Raw genomic sequence first — 21,326 nt, forward strand, 5'->3', positions numbered from 1 at the left:
AGATATTGTCTTTGCTCGGGGTATCATAAATCATATGTTATCTTATCAAGCACCTGGTCCGAATTTTCCCGCTCTTGCAGGGTCTAATTTTGAACATGATTCCTATAACAAGAATATGATACATTTGATAAATAACTGATGGTCAGGACTGTTTCAAGCTAACAGATATTAGGTGTACTTAATAACATACAAAAATTTTACCAAAGTTTGACCACTAGAAAGGTGTGATTTTCAAGATGGTGTCCAAGATAAGCAGGAGCCCTTAAAATATCCTAACTGCTTCATTATTTGACCTAGCCAAATAATCTTGGATCAAGGACACGTTGGATCGCTGCCATAGTTGGTCGCCTACTGGACACCACCATGCTTACCCATTAATAGATCTTAGCCATTTAGAGCCAAATTGTTTGCCAGATTTTAATTATCAAAAGTGATTGCCTTTTTAAATGCTTTAATGACATTACGAAATAGCCTAGGCTAATTACCACCATATTAGTTCTGATACCACATAAAGTCAACTTCATAAATAGGCCAACTTCATAAAAACATATTTTATTATTAGTCTTAAAATGTCCATAACATAAAATCTTTGTTGAGCCACAACATTGTCAACATACCATAGTTTGACTTGTACTGCGCTGCACTGATTTCTAAAGACTGCTGCACAGTGGCAGCGACTAGCGTCCTGAGCTCAAACAACGCGAAGGGAGAGCTTACGAATGGTCCAGACCAAACTTGCGAATGTGTGACTTACAGAAGACATACTTAGCGTATGAACATTTCGGGAATCGTGCCATAAGGATAAGAGAGAGGTTAAGGAATAGGTTAAGAACTAGTTAGCGATAAGAACGTTTTGGGGAACCGGGCCCTGGTGTTTTTTTTTTTTCATATCGCAAAATACATCGCCGGTGTCTGACTATGGTCGAGACGTGGGGTGATGACATCATTGTTTCACAAAATATATGGATTGGCAGTACACAAAAACTCAAAAGGTGTAATTTTCAGGTTTATTCACTCTGGGACCTGGTTTTAAAAAAATATATAGCATTTTAACTCTCCCTAATGCCGGATCCATCTGGACGAAATGCATATACCATACAAAATATTTACATATACAGCTAAATGAGTGTCTATGTGTCATTGCGGTGATGTGCTTTCTCTCCGTTGTGAATCCTATCATGTCTCTTCAGATTCGATGAACCACTGAATCTCTTGTCACAGTGTGAACACTTATAAGGTTTCTCTCCGTTGTGGATCCTCTTATGTGTTTTCAGATCTCCTGTTTGACGGAATTTCTTGTCACAGTGTGAACACTTGTAAGGTTTCTCTCCAGTGTGAATCCTCTCATGTGTTTTCAGATCTCCTATTTGACGGAATTTCTTGTCACAGTGTGAACACTTGTAAGGTTTCTCTCCAGTGTGAATCCTCTCATGTGTTTTCAGATCTCCTATTTGACGGAATTTCTTGTCACAGTGTGAACACATGTAAGGTTTCTCTCCAGTGTGAATCCTCTCATGTGTTTTCAGATTTGATGATTGACTGAATCTCTTGTCACAGTGTGAACACTTGTAAGGTTTCTCTCCATTGTGGATCCTCTCATGTGTTTTCAGATTTGATAAATTACCGAATCTCTTGTCACAGTGTGAACACATGTGAGGTTTCTCTCCAGTAAGAATCCTCTCATGTTTTTTCAGACTTGATAAATCACTGAATCTCTTGTCACAGTGTGAACACATGTAAGGTTTCTCTCCATTGTGAATCCTCTCATGGTTTTTCAGACTTGATAAATCACTGAATCTCTTGTCACAGTGTGAACACATGTAAGGTTTCTCTCCAGTGTGGATCCTCTCATGTTTTTTCAGACTTGATAAATCACTGAATCTCTTGTCACAGTGTGAACACATGTAAGGTTTCTCTCCAGTGTGGATCATCTCATGTCTTTTCAGACTTGATGACACACCGAATCTCTTGTCACAGTGTGAACACTTGTAAGGTTTCTCTCCAGTGTGGATCCTCTCATGTTTTTTCAGACTTGATAAATCACTGAATCTCTTGTCACAGTGTGAACACATGTAAGGTTTCTCTCCAGTGTGGATCACCTCATGTATTTTTAGAACTGATGACACACTGAATCTCTTGTCACAGTGTGAACACTTGTAAGGTTTCTCTCCAGTGTGAATCCTCTCATGTTTTTTCAGATCTGTTGTCTGATTAAATTTCTTGTCACAGTGTAAACACTTATACAGTTTCTCTCCAGTGTGGATCCTCTCATGTTTTTTCAGATTTGATGATTGACTGAATCTCTTGTCACAGTGTGAACACTTGTAAGGTTTCTCTCCAGTATGAACTCTCATATGACTATTAAGTTTTGATTTACATGTGAAACTCTTTTCACACTGAGTGCAGGTGAAATATATGTTAACTCTTTTTTTCTTTAAATCTTTTTGTTTGGTTTGAGAGCAACTCCAAGGTTTTCCACCAGTTTTGACATTATTTTTCTCCTCAACTTCACTTGATTCTTCATTTTCCTCTTTTTCGTCAATGAACTCTGAAATAAAATATATTGTTAAAAGCTGAGAGAACATCTGTAAATATACAATTTACTTTTCTTGCTTTATATTTACTGACTTGTCTACTGTAATGTTACTGTACTGTCTTTTACTATTTTAATAGGGAGACCCGGTAAACATTTTTAAAGCATCGTTTTTCTTTTTGGTGAGTTTGACGCCAGGGTCTTTAAGCTGTATAAAACAAGAAATATATACATTTTACTAGGGCTGTGATGGTGGCAGATTGTTATCACTTTACCACCATCACAGCCCTAGTAAAATGTATACATTTATTTATTTTACACACACACACACACACATACACACATATATACATTGTAGCAGAAATGACTCGAACCAGACAAATTAAAGTGTCGATCAGGGCTGTGGCTGAAACACAAGCTGAATTCCTCAGTAAGCCAACAGGAAGTTATAAAACATTCTGTGCCAAAAGTCCCAAGCAAGATAACCAACCAACCAAAGCTTTCACAGAACAGCTTTCAACATTAACACCACTAGAACAATTATTGACAATTTCAATTCGGAGAAGAGATTTGTCAAATTTGTTGTTCGTAATTGATAAGCAACGCCAGGACATCATGTGTAAACCCATGAGAGTACTACAAAAGATCTTTTGATCTTTTGTCTAGTATCGAGTATCTAGTATCTAATATCGAATCTGCTTGCTTGAAAAGTCTGTTACTGGCGCCGGTACAGGATGGCTGCCTCCGTGACGTGCTCTGCATATGTTTTTGTCTTTTTGTTAGTTTGTCCTGTCTTTAGTTATATTCCTGCAATCAGTTTCACCAGGGATGAACTGCTGAACATTCGGCAGAACGCACCACAAGATGTTTTTCCGGATTTCAATTATTCAGACGCTTTATTGAATATTGTTATCGGAGGAGCAGCGGCGCTGATCAAACGCTTCAGGACGCGCAGGCGGGGAAAGCGAGCTGGCGCGCTCGTCAGACTCAGGAAGCGTGGATTTCGAACGCCGTTACCTAGCATCCATCTGGCAAATCTCCGCTCTCTACCCAACAAAACGGACGAACTCCTTCTGCTTTCTCGGACTAATAAGGATTTCACACACTCTGCTGCTCTGTGTTTCAGGGAAACCTGGCTGAATGACATCATACCGGACAGCGCGCTCCATCTGCCGGGCTTTCAGCTGTTTAGAGCGGATCGCGACGCAGAATCAACGGGGAAATCGCGCGGCGGCGGGACATGCTTTTACATCAATGAACGGTGGTGTACAGATGTAACTGTGTTAAAGAAGATGTGGTGTCCTGATCTAGAAACACTCTTCATTAACTGCAAGCCGTTCTATTCGCCGCGGGAGTTTCACTCGCTCATTCTGGTTAGTGTTTACATTCCTCCGCAAGCGCAAGTAAGTCTGGCTTTACAGAAACTCGCTGAGCAGATCACAGAGACAGAACAACAACACCCGGACTCTGTTTTAATCATTCTCGGGGACTTTAATAAAGCCAATCTCTCCCGTGAACTGCCAAAATACAGACAGCATGTTACCTGTCCCATCAGAGACAGTAATATATTGGATCACTGTTACACAACAATAAAGGATGCATATCACTCTGTTCCACGAGCAGCTTTGGGACGTTCTGATCACCTTCTGGTTCATCTTATACCGACCTACAGGCAGAAACTAAAATAAGCTAAACCTTTATTAAGGACTGTAAAAAGATGGACTAATGAAGCAGAGCAGGATTTACAATCTTGTTTTGACCTCACTGATTGGAGTGTTTTTGAAGCTGCTGCCACCGATCTGGATGAACTCACAGAGACCGTAACATCATATATCAGTTTCTGTGAGGATATGTGTATTCCTACCAAGACTCAACTAAATTACAACAATGACAAACCGTGGTTCACTGCAAAACTCAGACAGCTCTGTCAGGCCAAAGAAGATGCTTACAGGAAGTGGGACAATGTCTTGTATAAACAGGCTAAAAACACACTGGAAAAGGAGGTCAGAGTGGCAAAGAGGAATTATTCTGAAAAAATAAGGACTCAGTTCACTTCGAACGACTCTGCATCAGTGTGGAAAAGTCTAAAGAAGATCACCAATTACAAGACACCACCCCCCAGCACTGTGGAGAATCAACGACTGGCAGACGATCTGAACGAGTTTTACTGCAGGTTTGAAAGAACACCCATCTCCTGCCCTGAACGCCTCCCCACACAACCATTCACACCAATAACAACTCCTGCAACCAACCCTGAATGCCTCTCCACACAACCGTTCACACCATTAACAGCTCCTGCAACCCATCCTGAACACCTCTCCAATCAAGCACTCTCACCATTCACACCTCCTGCATCCCCCCTCTCCCCCACACCTGCAATACAGATCAGCGAGGATGCGGTGCGCCAGGTCTTCCGGAAGCAGAAAAGGAAAAAAGCACCAGGCCCAGATTGTGTTACGCCAGCCTGTCTGAAATCCTGTGCTGACCAGCTGGCCCCCATCTTCAGAAAGATCTTCAACAGATCGCTGGAGCTGTGCGAAGTCCCTTCATGCTTCAAACGCTCCACCATCATCCCCATCCCAAAGAAACCCAAAATTACAGGACTAAATGACTACAGGCCTGTGGCTTTAACATCCGTAGTCATGAAGTCATTTGAAAAACTGGTGCTGGCCCACCTGAAGGACATCACTGGACCCTTGCTGGATCCTCTTCAGTTTGCCTACAGAGCAAACAGGTCTGTGGACGATGCAGTAAACATTGGACTGCATTATGTTCTGCAACACCTAGACAGACCGGGGACCTATGTGAGGATCCTGTTTGTGGACTTCAGCTCGGCTTTTAACACGATCATCCCAAACCTCCTCCTGCCCAAACTAACTCAGCTCTCCGTGCCCACCTCCATCTGTCAGTGGATGAACAGCTTCCTTACAGACAGGCAGCAGCTAGTGAGGCTGAGAAAATATTATTTTAAGAATAATATTTTGTGTAAATCGTAGACACCCCTCCCAATCACTGTTTGCTCAGGCAAGTATTCTTAGTGTTTACCAAGTGAATCAGCTTCAAATTGCTTTATTCGTTTATAGCTCTATAAAAAAGTTATTTCCTCAGCATTTTTGTAATATTTTTATTCTTAATAATGAATTTCATCAGTATCCGACTCGTAGTAGTCGTCTTATTAGGCCTCCCTACTCTCGTACGACTCAAACACAGTTTAGTATATTATACAGAGGGTCAAAGGTATGGAATAGTCTTCCCCCATCATTTGTTGAGGTTTCTAAAGAACAGTTTAAACAGAGAGTAAAATTATTGTTACTAAGTTGTTTGAATTTTCCGTATGGGTTTGTGCTTTAAATCCAATTTTACATTGTTTTACAATATGTTTTTAATTTGTTAAATATAATTGTTCCTATGGAGATTGCCACTAATTAAGCCCCTTGAGGGTTTTTCGGCAATTGTCCATCACATTCTTTTTGTGAAATGTATAACACTGTTTGTTTGTTTTTGTTTGTTTGTTTTTTGTTTTTTAAATGTTTTTTGTTGTGAAAATAAAATCAAATCAAAATCAAAAAATATACACAACCAGCACCCGTACAATCAGCACCGGAGCTCCCCAGGGCTGCGTTCTCTCCCCACTGCTCTTCTCCCTGTGCACTAATGATTGCACATCTAAGGACCCCTCTGTCAAGCTCCTGAAGTTTGCAGATGACACCACACTCATCGGCCTCATTCAGGACGGTGACGAGTCTGCTTACAGACAGGAGGTTAAAGAGCTGGCTGTCTGGTGCACTCTCAACAACCTGGAGCTTAACACGCTCAAAACAGTGGAGATGATCGTGGACTTCAGGAGAAACCCCCCTGCTCTCCCCCCACTCACCATCATGAACAGCACTGTGACTGCAGTGGAGTCATTCAGGTTCCTGGGCACCACTATCTCTCAGGACCTGAAGTGGGACATTCACATTGACTCCATTGTGAAAAAGGCCCAGCAGAGGTTGTACTTCCTTCGCCAGCTGAGGAAGTTTAACCTGCCACAGGATCTGCTGAAACAGTTCTACTCCACCATCATCGAATCCATCCTCTGCACTTCAGTAACGGTCTGGTTCAGCTCAGCTTCTAAATCTGACCTCAGAAGACTACAGAGGGTAGTCCGGACTGCTGAGCGAATCATCGGTTCAACTCTCCCATCTATTCAAGAACTGTACTCATCCAGAGTGAGCAAAAGGGCTGTTAAAATCACTCTGGACCCCTCACATCCAGCACACTCCCTCTTTGAACTGTTGCCATCTGGTCGACGCTACAGAGCACTGAGCACCAGAACGACCAGACACAGGAACAGTTTCTTCCCTCAGGCAATCCATCTTATGAACAGCTGATACACACTGAACACACTGAACACACTACACTTTATATTTATATACACATACACTTAATTTATCTAACACACATACTTAGTATACACTTAAATTTTGCACATAATATACATGTACATACATAACTGCATTTTTGTAATATACCTGCCTACAATTGTCAATTTGTATATTGTTATTCCTTATCTACTTATTTGTATTTTTTGTATTTTTATATTCTTTTATTATGTGTTTTATGTTCTGTCGCTGTCATTCTGTTGTACTGCGGCGCTTCTGTCACGAAAACAAATTCCTCGTATGTGTAAACATACCTGGCAATAAAGCTCATTCTGAATTAGTCCAGACAATCAATTATGTCAAATATATCATATTCTGGTTATAGGAATCATGTCCAAAATTAGACCCTGCAAGAGCGGGAAAATTCGGACCACATGCTTTGTAAGATAAACATATGATTTATGATGCCCGGAGCCAAGACAATATCTGATTGGTCAAGACAACATTTGAGGTGTGGCCAACAGGCCAGTTTAAATACTCAGGACACCATAAAATCTTGCTTTTAGTCTCTAGCTATGCTTCTGCTATTAGTCATGTCTGCTTTTAGCTTTGCTTCTTAGCTTTAGCTTTTAGCCATGCTGTTTGTCATCACTGTTCTTTGAGCGCGGTTCCAGCGTGCTTCAGCCTGCACGCCTGCTGCTACTTAGCCACGATGAGAAGGAACACCAACCTAGTCTCGTCAAACTTTACTTCTTTTCTTTTCAGTTTGAGAATTTCGTGTTCTGAGTTAAGTTTTGTAACGTCGAGTTTCAACTTCAACCCGCACACAACTCCGTCTTCAGCCAACCCCCAACCAGGGCTTCCCAAGACGTCACTTCAACGACTACTGAACTTCCAGCCAATCAGCGACAACTTTACACAGGCAATGTACCTTCAGACATTTATGCTGGTGTATCTAATATAATTTTAACCTCATTGAGGAACTCAATGCGAGGGCTAATTACGTGATTGATGGTTGTTCATGTCTATGCAATTTAACGTATTGCTGTAAACTTGGGATTCCACATTTCCATTCTCTTAAACTCATCTTTCCCTAACTTTCTATCTTCCTGCAACTTGTGTGAATCTGTGAGTGCGTGCGTTTGTGTGTTAGACTAGTTTATATGTCTTAGATTTATCTAATAAAGCCGTATTCATATTGAAAAGAGAAGTATCTTGTGTTTTGTGCTTACAGGTTAATGTCTTAAACTGCCGATCTTGTTACTGTGCTGATTGATAGTGTTTTAACTATAGTTTGAATATTAATATCCAGCGCAGATTTGATGTTATACGGCTCGTTCAGTGAATCGCAGGGCGTCTCAGTGAACAGCCGTGAAACAGTGATTCTGTTCAAATTCCCTTTAAAATCTTAAATGATTCCCATTGAGCTAAATTGACCTGTTTCCCTTACAACATACATATATACATATAACAAAATTATTAACACAACACTTTAGTTTTTGCCCCCATTTTTCATGAGCTGAACTCAACGATTTAAGACTTTTCCTGAGTACACAAAAGGCCTATTTCTCTTAAACATTGTCTTAATCTGCGGTAGTGAGCACTTCTCCTCTGCCGAGATAATCCATCCACCTCACAAGTGTGGCCTAGCAAGATGCCGATTAGACAGCATGTTAATTGTGGCCTGTGTAATGTTGGTCCACTCCTCTTCAATAGCTGTGCGAAGTTACTGGATATTGTCAGGAACTTGAACAAGTTCCATCCAAAAGATCCGTCCAATCCAGAGTATCCCAAACATGCTCAACAGGGGACATCTCTATTCAGTTTGCTGGCCAGTATGTTTTCAGCTTCCAGGAATTGAGTTCAGATCCTTGCAACATGGGACCGTGCATTATCATGCTGCAACATGAGGTGATGGTCGTGGATGAATGGCACAACAATTGGCCTAAGGATCTCATCAAGGTATCTCTTTGCATTCAATATTCGATCAAAAATATGCACCTGTGTTCGTTGTACATAACATAGGCCTGCCCATACCATAACCCCACCGCCACCAACACTGACATCAACAAACCACTCAATAAGGGACATCTCCAGTCAGTATGCTGGCCAGTATGTTTTCAGCTTCCAGGAATTGAGTTCAGATCCTTGCAACATGGGGCCGTGCATTATCATGCTGCAACATGAGGTGATGGTCGTGGATGATGGGCCTCAGGATCTTGTCAAGGTATCTCTTTGCATTCAATATTCTGTTTGTTTGTTTATTTGTTGACGAATAAAACAATGACAATAAAAATATCACAATTTGAGCGTGCACGATTGCTAAATCGCTTTATGGCACGATTTTATAGCACGAGTACGTGTGAACTTTTTGAACATTTTGCATTGTCATATCCTCATTAAAAATATACCTGGAGTTGTTTTATTGTGTTAGTAATCCTTTGTCGAACTCTTCTGCAATCAAAACACTGACCCATACTCTAGCAAATTTCACAAGGAGATATCAAATGTTTTCACCATGGCAGTCCTTAGAGCTCCTAAAGTAGTTTAACATCCCGGACAAAGCTTATTAAGGAATCTTTCTGAACATATTTTCACAAAGAATAAGGATAAAACAGAATAAAATTGCAGTGCATTGTATTTTATTATTTACTGGAAAACAGCTTTATAGCTTTTGCTGTGAAATTGTAAACAATCCTTCGAATAAAGTGCCAGTGGCATGAAACCTGAATGGAACTCACAATTTAAAGTAAAATCCATCAGAAGGTTGTCCAGAAAAAAAAATTGGACACACACAAAAAACCTGCTGTGTGAAAAAGAGCAGTGAATACTTAGAAAAAAAGTGCATTTCAAATATCTTTAAACATTTATCTCTCTCATTCAGTCATAATTAGGCTGCACGACTGAATTTTGAACTGGTAAACGACAAACTGATCACAGAACATGTTTGTAAAGCTTTAAATGTTAACTGTTAAAAAGCAATGTTATCAGCTTTTACGACTAAACATTTGCAAACAACATTGTACTGGAGAATCTGCACAAATGAAAGTCTTAGGGGCCGTTCACATACCGCGCCTAAAAACGCTAGGTGCGCCGCTTTCTCCTTCTTTCCCAAGCGCTCGGGCAGAAGCGCCCCTCAGGCGTCTGCCTTTGCTAAGCAACCATGACGTGCTCTCTCCTTGAAGACGCGGAAATTTCAGCAAAGTATAAATGGATTTGCAGCTCAAAAAATCGCTTGCAGTAGCTCTGCTACTAAAATTTATTTCAAAATGGAAATCCATATACAACTATGATCAGCTGTTCCTTTCATCTTGACTGAGCTTTTAACGTTGTTACGGGAAAGGATGAAGCTGATTGGTTAGTTCTTGTCACATGACCCGCAGTGCGGTTGCTGCATTCTGAAAAGTTTAAATGTTTTAACTCGATGCGGTGCGGTGTTGGAAATAACGAACTTGAGCGCGCAAAAGACGCGATATGTGAACGCCCCCTTAAACAGTTCAGTAGAGCAGAGTTTACAGGTTACTCTTCTTTTTTGAATGCTCAAAGTAAAGTAATCCCACATCCTGCTGAATGCTGTATAGACGCTGTTCGGGAAGCACGTGACATAAAACGAGGCCAGCTATTGGCTATTCGCTACTTCTCCTGCTGTACTGGCTGAGTAAAACCTCCGGTGGCTCATTACTGCCACACTTTGGTCACCGCAGATTTGAAATATGCACGAAATGAGCCGCTTACGGCAAATAAAAGTTATTTAGCAACGAATCGATGACTAAATTAGTTGACAACTATTTTAATAATCGATTTTAATCGATTAAATCGATTCGTTGTTTCAGCTCTAACGGTTATGCAGTAATGCAGTTATCATCACAGCCTTAGCTACAATCACACAAAGCCAGAACTTTCTCAATCTTTTTTTTTTTTGTCTCAAGAAATATCTGCGTCCATACGAAACAACAAAACAATGTAGTATACATGCCAGACCAGCATGTGGCACTGTAATTCTGCCACAGAAATACAATTAAAATGAAGACTTAAACTAGGACTATGCGCATAAACCTTGTCACTAATCACAAGTGCATGTGTGTCCTACATCATCTGCACAGAACGGCTTGAATATATGACAGTCAGCAGAAGTGAGGAAAAAGAGTTTATAACATTTAAAATATGGATGCTTTTCTTACAAAAAAACACCGATTCGCTACAGGAAGCCTTTATTCATCCCTCGGAGCCATGTGAGGCACTTTTTATTACAGATGCGCATGCTTTATTTGACTACTTTTGGACTATTGAACAAAAACACCCTCTTACTCCAATTCTAATGCTTGGAAGAGCCAGGATAATTATTTATATAAGTCAGACTGGATTAATCTGAAATAAATCAGTCATATACACCTAAAGGGTTCTTGAGAGTGAGTAAAACATGGCCTAATTTTAATTTTTGGGTGAACTAACCCTTTAATATCTTTCTTGCGGTGAACACAAAAGAAAAAAGATATTTTGAAGAATGTGGGTAACCAAACAGTAGCTGGTGCACATTTGATAGTAGAAAAAATACTGTTCAACTGTCTGGTAATACACATTATTCAAAATAATATTTATCATGAGATCAGAATATTGTTATGTTTTGTGAACAAATGTTCTGTATGTGTATCATGGCCTTATTTTAGTGACTTAAAAAAATTCTCACTAACCATAAATGTTGTTTTTTCAAAAACACAAACATGTAGGCAACATCCATGCTGCACAGCATATTATTGATACACGGATTGTGCCAATTATAGTGTTACACTTAAGTTATTAATCTGCTTTTATACACACACACACACACACACACACACACACACACACACACACAAATGTCTACACAGAAATTCTCAAGGGCTCAAAAATACCCCCCAAAAAAGCTTTTTAAGCCTAATGTACCACAAACATTCATTAAAGATAAATGAAGAACACCAACCTGCTTGTTCCTCGTGTTTTATTTCTGGTTCCTCGTGATTTATTCTCCAGGTTTCTTGTTCCTCTGGTTTTATTCTCAAAGTTTCTGGTTCCTCGTGTTTTATTCTGCATGTTTCTGGTTCCTCTTGTTTTATTTCTGGTTCCTCTTGTTTTATTCTCCAGGTTTCTGGTTCTTCTTGTTTTATTGTGCTGGTTTCTGGTTCACTCGTGTTCTCTTCTCTCTCTTCTTTCACAAACTCCATCTTCACAGCAGCAGATCTCAGTTCAGATGATAAACTCCAGATATTCCTGCTCGCTTCAAAACTTAGCCACTGTGTGGACGAGAATATTACAGGTATTTACTGAACTGGTTCAAAAACTGTATTTATTTTTATTTTTTTAGAAACATGTAACCGTTCGTATAAAGGCAGCACACCTACATAACAACAACAGAGAGCGTGATGAAATTTCTTCCTTTGAAGTTTAATGATGTTTGTCAAACAAACGTATGTGTTTAGCGCCTCCCGCTGGACTGGAGCGAAGCGACGAGAGCAGGGGTGTGTCAGGGGGAGGCGGTGCTTCTAGGATAAGCCCTGCCTCCCCTGAGAAATGATCTGTCCCTGAAAACATTCACGTCCGACTCGTCCCGTCATGGTTGAAAAATAGTTCCAAAATGAAAGTTGAACCGACGTCTTCTGGACGTGAACTGCACGTCTTTTCTGCACGTCCCTGGATGTCTAAATTTGTCGTTTTCTGGACGTCGACCGGATGTTTAAATGCGTTGCTGCATAGTTTAACTGTATATATAAGCCTGCATATAAAATAATCACACACCCACTGTGTAACATCGTGAAAGGCAATCAATTATGTCTTGAGGTTTAACACATCTCAACAAAGGTTCAATTCAAGATAATAAAAATCTATTAAAAAATTATTTTTCAATGTAATCTTTGTATCCATTTTGGATTTCTGAAATAAGTTTACAGGCTTATCATTTTCTTCTGGAATATGATTTAATGACGGTCATCACTGAATGAAAAGTGCTGAAATACTCAAATCTTGAAGTCCATTATTGTCAAAAATGTCTAGTTTCACAGTATTTGCTTATTCATGTTTTTAATATATAATAATATAAATCAATATTAATTGCATTTATTTTTAAATACTTTAATCATATAAATAATATTAAGAATATTATTAATATTTGAACATGTGGCATAACCACCTTGCAGGAGCCATTGTTGTCTTGTGACAAGAAAATCATAAAACATATAAGACCCTCATCATAAAATATGTTTGAAATCATTGCTATTTATAAAATCAAAGTAGCGTAAATGATGTTAAACTATATAGAACCGACATTAATTCAAATTGTACATTTCTGAGAATGCGTTCACGTGTTTTCTACTAGAATGTTAAAAAGACGGTTTCTTTTTATCATGTCTTTTATTAATCTTGTCATTGACTTACACAGTTGTCTTATAAACACAAAGATATTTGGAAGGATGTTTGTAACCAAGCAGATCTCACGATCCATTAACTGCCATTGTAGGAAAAACTATTATGATCATAACATGAGGGTGAGAAAATTATGACTATTTTCATTTTTGGGTGAACTATCCCTTAAACACATTACAGTTGTTTGGCTCATTTCTTGTAACCTCCACCCCCAGCTCTTCCTGGAGCGAGCTTCAGGTGTTCTGCCATCGCTGCATCAGTCTCAGAGACTCCACCTCTTCACAGCATCTGCGGGAAGAGAATACATTTCTTATTAAAATAAATAAAATAAAAAATTTGAGATAAAAGACATGCACTTATTTTCAAAATATCTTAAAAAAAAATTGGAACAAGATGAATGAATCATAAATGAAACATTAGAAAAAGGTAATCAACATGCATTAGATTTTATTTTTATTGTAGACAAGATGTTATGCTTTAATGTAATGCCCTTGAAAAACACCTTTAACTGGGTGTGTAACTGTGAGAAAGTAAACAGGAAAAGTGAACAGGACATTTCTGATAAGACAGGAGGGCTGTGATGTCCCCTGAATAATTAATTAAAGCGTACCAATAAAAATTACATCAATATAAGTAATGTAACTTTTAGCCTTCTAACGTTAGCTAATTTTAGCCATACTCAGTGAATTTCAGTTGACAATGTGGGCATAATTTCTCTCAGTTCCTTTGGGTCAAACAAGTACAACTCAAGCATGTTAATCAAATAACACAAAATGTACTTACCCAACAGTAGATTTTATATAATATATATCGATACATCTCCCTCATCGAGTCCTCTTCGAATCCTATCCTCTCCTCGTGGTTGCCTGCTCAATTTCCGGAACTTCAGGAAGAAAGTGAGATCTCGCGAGATAATATCCTATCGCGGGATTTTGTAATATCACGAAATATATTACAATGTTTTGTGTCTACATCTTGGCAGCACCGTTTTGGCAATTACATCCAACTCAGACCAAAATGGTGACCGGATATATATCTGTTTTACATGTATATGCATAGATTCCATAAAAATAATAACAACGAATACATAAAACAGGTTGAAATAATTACTAAATTGCAGCATGGCTTTGCAATCCCTTAACCACACTGGGTACTTTGTGATTATAATTTATTTAAACTTGTCTTTTCACAAGGCTTTTCATGATGGACGTGTAAAAGACGTCACCTAGTGACGTCCTCTCACAACCGATTCACAACACGGGTAAATATTGAACTACACATAGCTAAAAGTCAAGGTAACAATTATACATGCAACCCCATAGAACTATAGACACGTACAAACGTATCTTAATGCATTTTTAGGAAATGTTTTGTGTTACATATTTCTACCGATTGATGCCGTCCTACCGCGACTATTTTTGGCCGGGCACACGACATCGCCATCAGACCAATGTTTGCTGGGGTCCCTCTGATGATAAAATTAAATTTAAAAGTGGATTGTTTTGTGCATATTTTTCCATTGCTAGCAGATGGGACTGACCCAACAAAAATCCAGTTTGGTGCTGTTTGACAGTGCGAGCGCGCTTCGGGCGTACGCGCTTAGAAAAAGAAAAGTGGATCATGTGAGAACAGAACGCCAATAAAATGTTTACCTGGCAGAGCTTTAAAGAAGTGGTGTGTCCATAAGGGAAAATGAGCTTTGCCACCCCAAAGCAGCGTATGGGATCAAAGTGCATTGATCGTCTAAACAACGTTAAAATGTAGTTGAAAAGTGAAAGTCAAGTCACCTTTATTTATATAGCGCTTTAAACAAAATAAATTGCGTCAAAGCAACTGAACAACATTCATTAGGAAAACAGTGTGTCAATAATGAAAAATGATAGTTGAAGGCAGTTCATCATTGAATTCAGTTGTAAGGATCCACCCGCCAGCTCAAATAGCAGAATCCAGCGGCCTGGTCGAAGGTTTAATGCTTATCCGGTCTTTTACTTGCGCTTCTGAATTTATCAGGATTTAGTTTAAATCCTAGTCTAGCTCCATGCTCAATCGGACTCCAATTTCATGTGATCATTAAATTTAGACAATGTTTCTATTTAAACACTGATCACAAAGGTTGACTATGTATCAATTTTGATATTTGATTATTCTGGACTCACTTTACTTTCAATTATCCGTTCACTGGGGACCTAATGTCCTTTAAGTCTCACGCTAGTGTCACAGGTCGGGTGGGCCAAGCTAGACTGCGCCCACCCCTGAACCAGGACCACCTCGAGGAGCGTATCAGAGGGAAGAGTCCAAGACAGAATAAATTTAACAAGTTTTATTTTGAAGTAAAAGCAAATTGGAAATCCCAATCTAAAATCTTCTTCTTTGTTGCCCTCAGGGATCGAAGGTGAACGGTGCAGCGACCGGGGACTCTCCCACCCTCTTCCTCAGTGCGGACCCCGCAGTAGATGGACGGAGAATAGGTGGGTGGTCAAGTAGGTCTTTCACAGGTGGGGATGCAGTTGGCAAGTAAGCGGTCTGGTAAGTCTCCTCTGGTAAGTAGGTACTTCCAACCTTCCTTCCTTCACAGGTGCAGAATTTGGGACGGATGGATATCAGTCAGGTACGTATACGGCAGGTGCACTGACAGAGCGTGCCAGCCTCACGTTCGTGACAGAGGGACAGTCACTTCTCTCAGCACAGGTGGGCTACAAGGATGCAGCAAACTCGAAGTCGACAGGCTGCACAGGGCTTCTACTGAGACAGACAGAATGGATGCTTCAGGCAAAGTATACAGTTCACATGTGTTGGAAGGAACGAACACTTCTCACCATACAGAGGAGTTGCAAGGATACAGCAGACTCGAAGTCGACAGGCTGCACGGGGCTTTTACTGAGACCGATAGTGATCATTTCAACAGGGCATCTCTTCTCCTATAACCGCAAACAGAGGGGTTCATTCAAATCCCAGATGATAATTCCTCAACATCCAGACAGTTCAGATCAATGTCACAGAACTCTCACTATTGACAGTCAACCAGCATAACACATGGAGAGTGCATGGCAAAAAGGAATGCATCTTCCACACACACGACAATTCCACTTCAAGCATATAATGTGGGGGAAAACATCAATTTTAGGCACTGCAAACTCACTTCACGAGGTGCAATTTAAGGCCAGCACTCACATTCGGGTCTCTGTCCGAGGGAGGGGGGGGGCGCGATTATCAATGCTGCTGAGGATGTTCTGGGATGTTTTTCTTCACAGACACAGTTCACATCACCATTTATAATGGAGGGAGAGATAAGAGATCGATAATGAATCAATACAATCCACTCAGTGATATTTTTGGTTGTGATCCAGACACACCAAACCACATCCAATTCAGTGTCGAACGTATGCAATTACGAGACTCAGTTCTCGGTCACTTAGCTCCTCTCCAATGCAAATGGGGTATTTTTACTCTCCTTCTGTTGTCCTCGAGTCCCTCATCAAGGCAACACTCTCCTCTTCATTCACCAGTTCTCCAATAACTGCTACCACCCAATAAAACAACTTTTCACGAGGGAGAAAAACCACACCAGCCTCTCTCTCTTGCTTTTTATCCTCTCCAATGTTGACGAGGCCTCACCCAAACTCTCAGAGTAAATTCCCCACACCTGTTGCCAATCTGTCATTTGGGGTTGTCATGGCAACAGACGCACGCACACACACACACACAGGCCTGGGGACAGGGTTACACCCAAAGTGTCCCACCGGGAACACTGCTTCAGAGGGAATAAGTTCTATATGCTATTTGTCACACCGTGACACTAGCTTCACGTGGATCTTACGATCACAAACTCTCCAGTTTGATGTTAGTCAGAGGGTGTAGGTAGACTAATACTTATTTTGCCTGCCGCCTACTGCTTGCTTATGACAAAAGAGTAGTTCGCTTAGTCTTTTCCCATACAACTTGCTAACACCAGCGATAGACAGAAATCAGAAGGTCTCCGATGATGTGCCGACTGCTCCTAACATTCTCGAGCTTTCAGTTTGACCTACCCTGGACATAACTTTGCTGTAACAAAAGCCTCCTCACAGTTTACTAGTCATAATGATTTCAGACGAGTTTAGGATAAATCAAATATAACAATTTATTATTAGTCAGGTATAATTTTATCATGTCAATTACATAATGAAACAATTAGAAGCCAATTTAGAAAGGATATTGCAATTGCGAATCACATTGTAATCACGTGGCAACTTTGCTACTGCACAGACACTGTAGCCATATGGACAACAACCACGTGATCCACGCAGGAGACAAACAAATTTAACATAGTCACACATGTAACAGTTAATCTAATTTAATACATGTTTTAAAATGTATAGCAAAGCACTCAGGTGTTTTAGAGAATAAACTTAACTAGACAATGTGCACAGGTAGTAACACAAACAACTGTACAATGTGCTCTATGGGCACAATGTGTTCAACACAATTACATTTTTGAGTAAATAATAATATACTTGATTTCAGAAAGATACATAGTATGGAGCATATGAGATATACTCCACACTATGGGCTGATCTGACTACAGAATCACCCCGTACTGTTTTGTCACTCCCCTTAAATACTCAGACCAGACAACAAAGAAATCTTCAAATCAGTTGTAAAAACATAACGGTCATTTTGGTTCATTAGGTTCCTGCGGCCACATAAGGGTCAAACCTGGTTGGAGTTAAACATTCTCAAAGACCCCCAAAGGGGAACACACCTCCTTCTCAGCAGAACACAATTCTACTAAAGTTCTTGATTTTTCTCATAATATAAATGACTATTGTGAAATAGAGACCATTTTACCAATCGCACAGAGACCTTTAAAATGATACTAAACATGAAGTGGAAAAAACAACATTTTCACAAGATATAACATGGCATATGGATATTCTTGCTTTTGGACGAGAAGAGTGAGAGTCAGAGGCAAGGAGGGGAGAGGAGAGGGAGGAAGGAGGTCGTAAATAGGTGTTGTTTACACTCCTTGAAGATCTCTTCTCCAGATCAGTTTTATTGTTTTATTGCATGGCAGAATGGTATCTGTTTTCTGTGAGCTCCTGAGTTTTGGCTTGGGGAGTTAATTTCGTAAGGAAATAATTTCATTCCTTTCACATTGATGTCATCTCTGTTCATTTAAATAGTGTCTGTGCATTTATTTGCAATCAAGTCAACGATATCGCTGTAGATGAAGTGACCCCAACTAAGCAAGCCAGAGGCGACAGCGGCAAGGAACCGAAACTCCATCGGTGACAGAATGGAGAAAAAAACCTTGGGAGAAACCAGGCTCAGTAAATATTTGGATTGTTCCTTATTCTGTACCTTCTTAAAGAATAAACACTTATTTTCTATAAGAATAAACATTATAAATAAAAATTTAAAGAATCTCAATTAACCATTATTTTCCATTTCTGAAGTTAATTGGCAACTCTAATGATCCAATGATGTTATTATCTTTTGACTCCCTGACAGTGGCACGTTGCTCAAAAAAAATATTAAGAATAATTTCCTCCTTGTACGAGATATGCAAGCGATTAATGGATTATAAAAAAAGAAAAAAGTGGGTGCTTGGTTTCGGTAAATGAATGTAGCTCGTAAAAAATGGTATGACAAAAAAAGTATTGTTAACATATTAATTCATGAAATAATTTAAGCAATTAAAACCTTTTTAATACTAGATTCAAACTGAATTCAAATACTATTAAACTGACTTTAAAATCTAAAAGAGTTTATGAGTTGAAATGGAAAAATGTCACAGTGCATGTTAAATAGCCTAAATGAACTCATATATCTTATATAATTTCAGATGACCTTGATTGCATGTTAGCATAAAGCTAACAATATATTTAGATTTTTTTTTCTTTTGTTAAATGAACAATTCATATATAAAATGGGACAGCAATATTTATATCAAGCATTTTGTAATCGTCCACAGCTGAGCATCGGGGGAGGCAGGTTCTGAATGTGATGCACAAAGTCATTTTCAGATGCAATGGGAAAAAAAGAAGAAAAAAAATGGATAAAAAAACCTACACAAAACTTTTAAGTAGTTAACAACATAGCCTAGATTAGGCCCATACTCTGTTCCTAAGTATACAGGATTCTTGCACCATTTTAAAACTAAAATTTAATGCTTTTTAAGACCTTTTTACAAACTCAAATATAATTTAAGACCCCAAAATTTAATAATTTCTTTGGAACAGGCTACTCAATTTATTGCCTCCTACAATGGAAATCAAAACTTAAAGTTTTCCATTTGGTATCAATACAGTGCAATGTGTATACTTGGTAAGTAAAAAAAAGAAAAAATACTTTTCTTTGAGACCTTTTTCTTTTCCTTTTTTTTGTTCCTTTGTGATGTAGAACAGAGACAATGTAACATAGATAAGTTGGATTACACTAAAGAACACAATGCCTTGTATGAAGGAACCATATAGAATAGAATACTGAAAATAATAATTTCATGACCTAGGTCCAACCACTTCCTTCTCTTTTCCTTGCATCTTTTCTCATGGAATTAGATTTAGTGATAAGTTCTGCCATCTTGGTCCCTGCTGTATTCTCAGCCTCCTCTGCAAGGCCATCTGCATTTTTTTTCTAGAGTTTCACACACAGTTGAGATTGTTCTTCTATTCTTGCGTAGCTCTTCAATATCATCTTCAACCCCTTTTCTCTTGTTAATCTGTTTTGTCTTTTCCTTTTGCTTCCTCTCATATTCCAAGAATATCCTGTACCGGTTGCGTGCAGATGCACTCACATTTAGCAGCTCTTTAGTTAGAGGCACTTTGACCACTCCACCACACATCCTCACATAGTCGCAGATTAGTCTCTGTGAGACTATAGTGTCTTCGTTCAAATTGCACATCTCCACCTCCTTGTTTATGGAGAACCCACGCTCCACAGTAGCTTGTACATGGGACAGAAGCAGCAGCTTTTCCACAATGCTCCAAAGTTCTGCATATCCATTCACGGCCTTATGCAGGAAGCTGTCAACTCGCGATTTTCCATCCAATACACTAAAGCCCATGAATTCCTCTCCTCTGGTCTCACTGAAGAGGAAATTCTGAAATTGTTGGGCAATCTTATCACCTGCATTTAGATAAAGACAAGCACATCTGTTATATTTTTTAGTTAAAATTATTCTTTGTGGTCACAAGAGATTTATTTTCACTATACTCTGGAAAATGCATCTCATATTTTCAATTATTATGTCTAAGAACATATATTAGGCCTACATACATTTATTATAACTCATACTAGGCTGTATTTCCAATAAAATAAAAAACACTAAAGGTTAAAAGATAAACACTAGGCTAACTGTTTACATTTCTCTAGATGTTACCCGCTGTAACTCCTTCCTGTCAGCTTCTTATCCTGCACAAATTTCATGATGAGGGCCTTAATTTTTTGCAGGCACATGTCTGGTTCTTTGTGCATATTTTGGGGGTCCAGGCACATCATATTTCGGACAGAGAGGTACTTCAGGGGGCACTTCAATAGAAGGTTTTGACAAATTTTGGACAGGGCACTCTGGCTGTCTCGCATTAACAGTAACACCTCACGCTCACTTCCACCACTCTGACTGCCTGACATTCCCTGACAGAAGCACAAAAGTCACATCACCTGAAACATCAAATAAACTCTCTCTATGTGTAACTTACACTACACAACATTTGACAGATGCAGTTAATAGGTCAACTGCTTGATGTCAAACAATTAATCTGATCTCTTAATTTCTCAACATAAATACTTCATTAGTCAAGTGACTTTGCAGCGCATATAGCAAAATGATAAAGTAATCTAAGATGAATATTACCTTGAGGGCAGCTGTGGCTCCCATGCCAATGTCCACTTGCTTTGGACTGACCCAAAGCTTTTGGTCTGTCACATCAAGCTTGACCAGTTTTACTGGGGAAACATCAACCTGAACGTCTCGCTTTATGAAGCGTCTGAGAAGGCTCTGAAAATAATAGCACAAGCATAATAATTATAATCAAAATTGGAAAAAAAGTATT

At 39.3% G+C, this 21,326-nt stretch overlaps 1 protein-coding gene across 1 annotated transcript; it reads right to left on the reverse strand.

The window, feature by feature from the left end:
• Positions 1-912: 912 nt before the first annotated feature.
• LOC132149090 (zinc finger protein 271-like) lies at positions 913-12,228 on the reverse strand. Its single transcript, XM_059558063.1, has 2 exons — positions 11,858-12,228; positions 913-2,548 (listed from the first exon to the last, which is right to left on the reverse strand). Exons 1-2 carry the CDS (start codon positions 12,096-12,098, stop codon positions 1,131-1,133), a joined length of 1,659 nt encoding a protein of 552 aa, XP_059414046.1. The 5' UTR covers positions 12,099-12,228; the 3' UTR covers positions 913-1,130.
• Positions 12,229-21,326: the final 9,098 nt, after the last annotated feature.

This window comes from Carassius carassius, chromosome 1 (assembly GCF_963082965.1).
Source record: "Carassius carassius chromosome 1, fCarCar2.1, whole genome shotgun sequence".
Taxonomy (NCBI): Eukaryota; Metazoa; Chordata; class Actinopteri; order Cypriniformes; family Cyprinidae; genus Carassius; species Carassius carassius.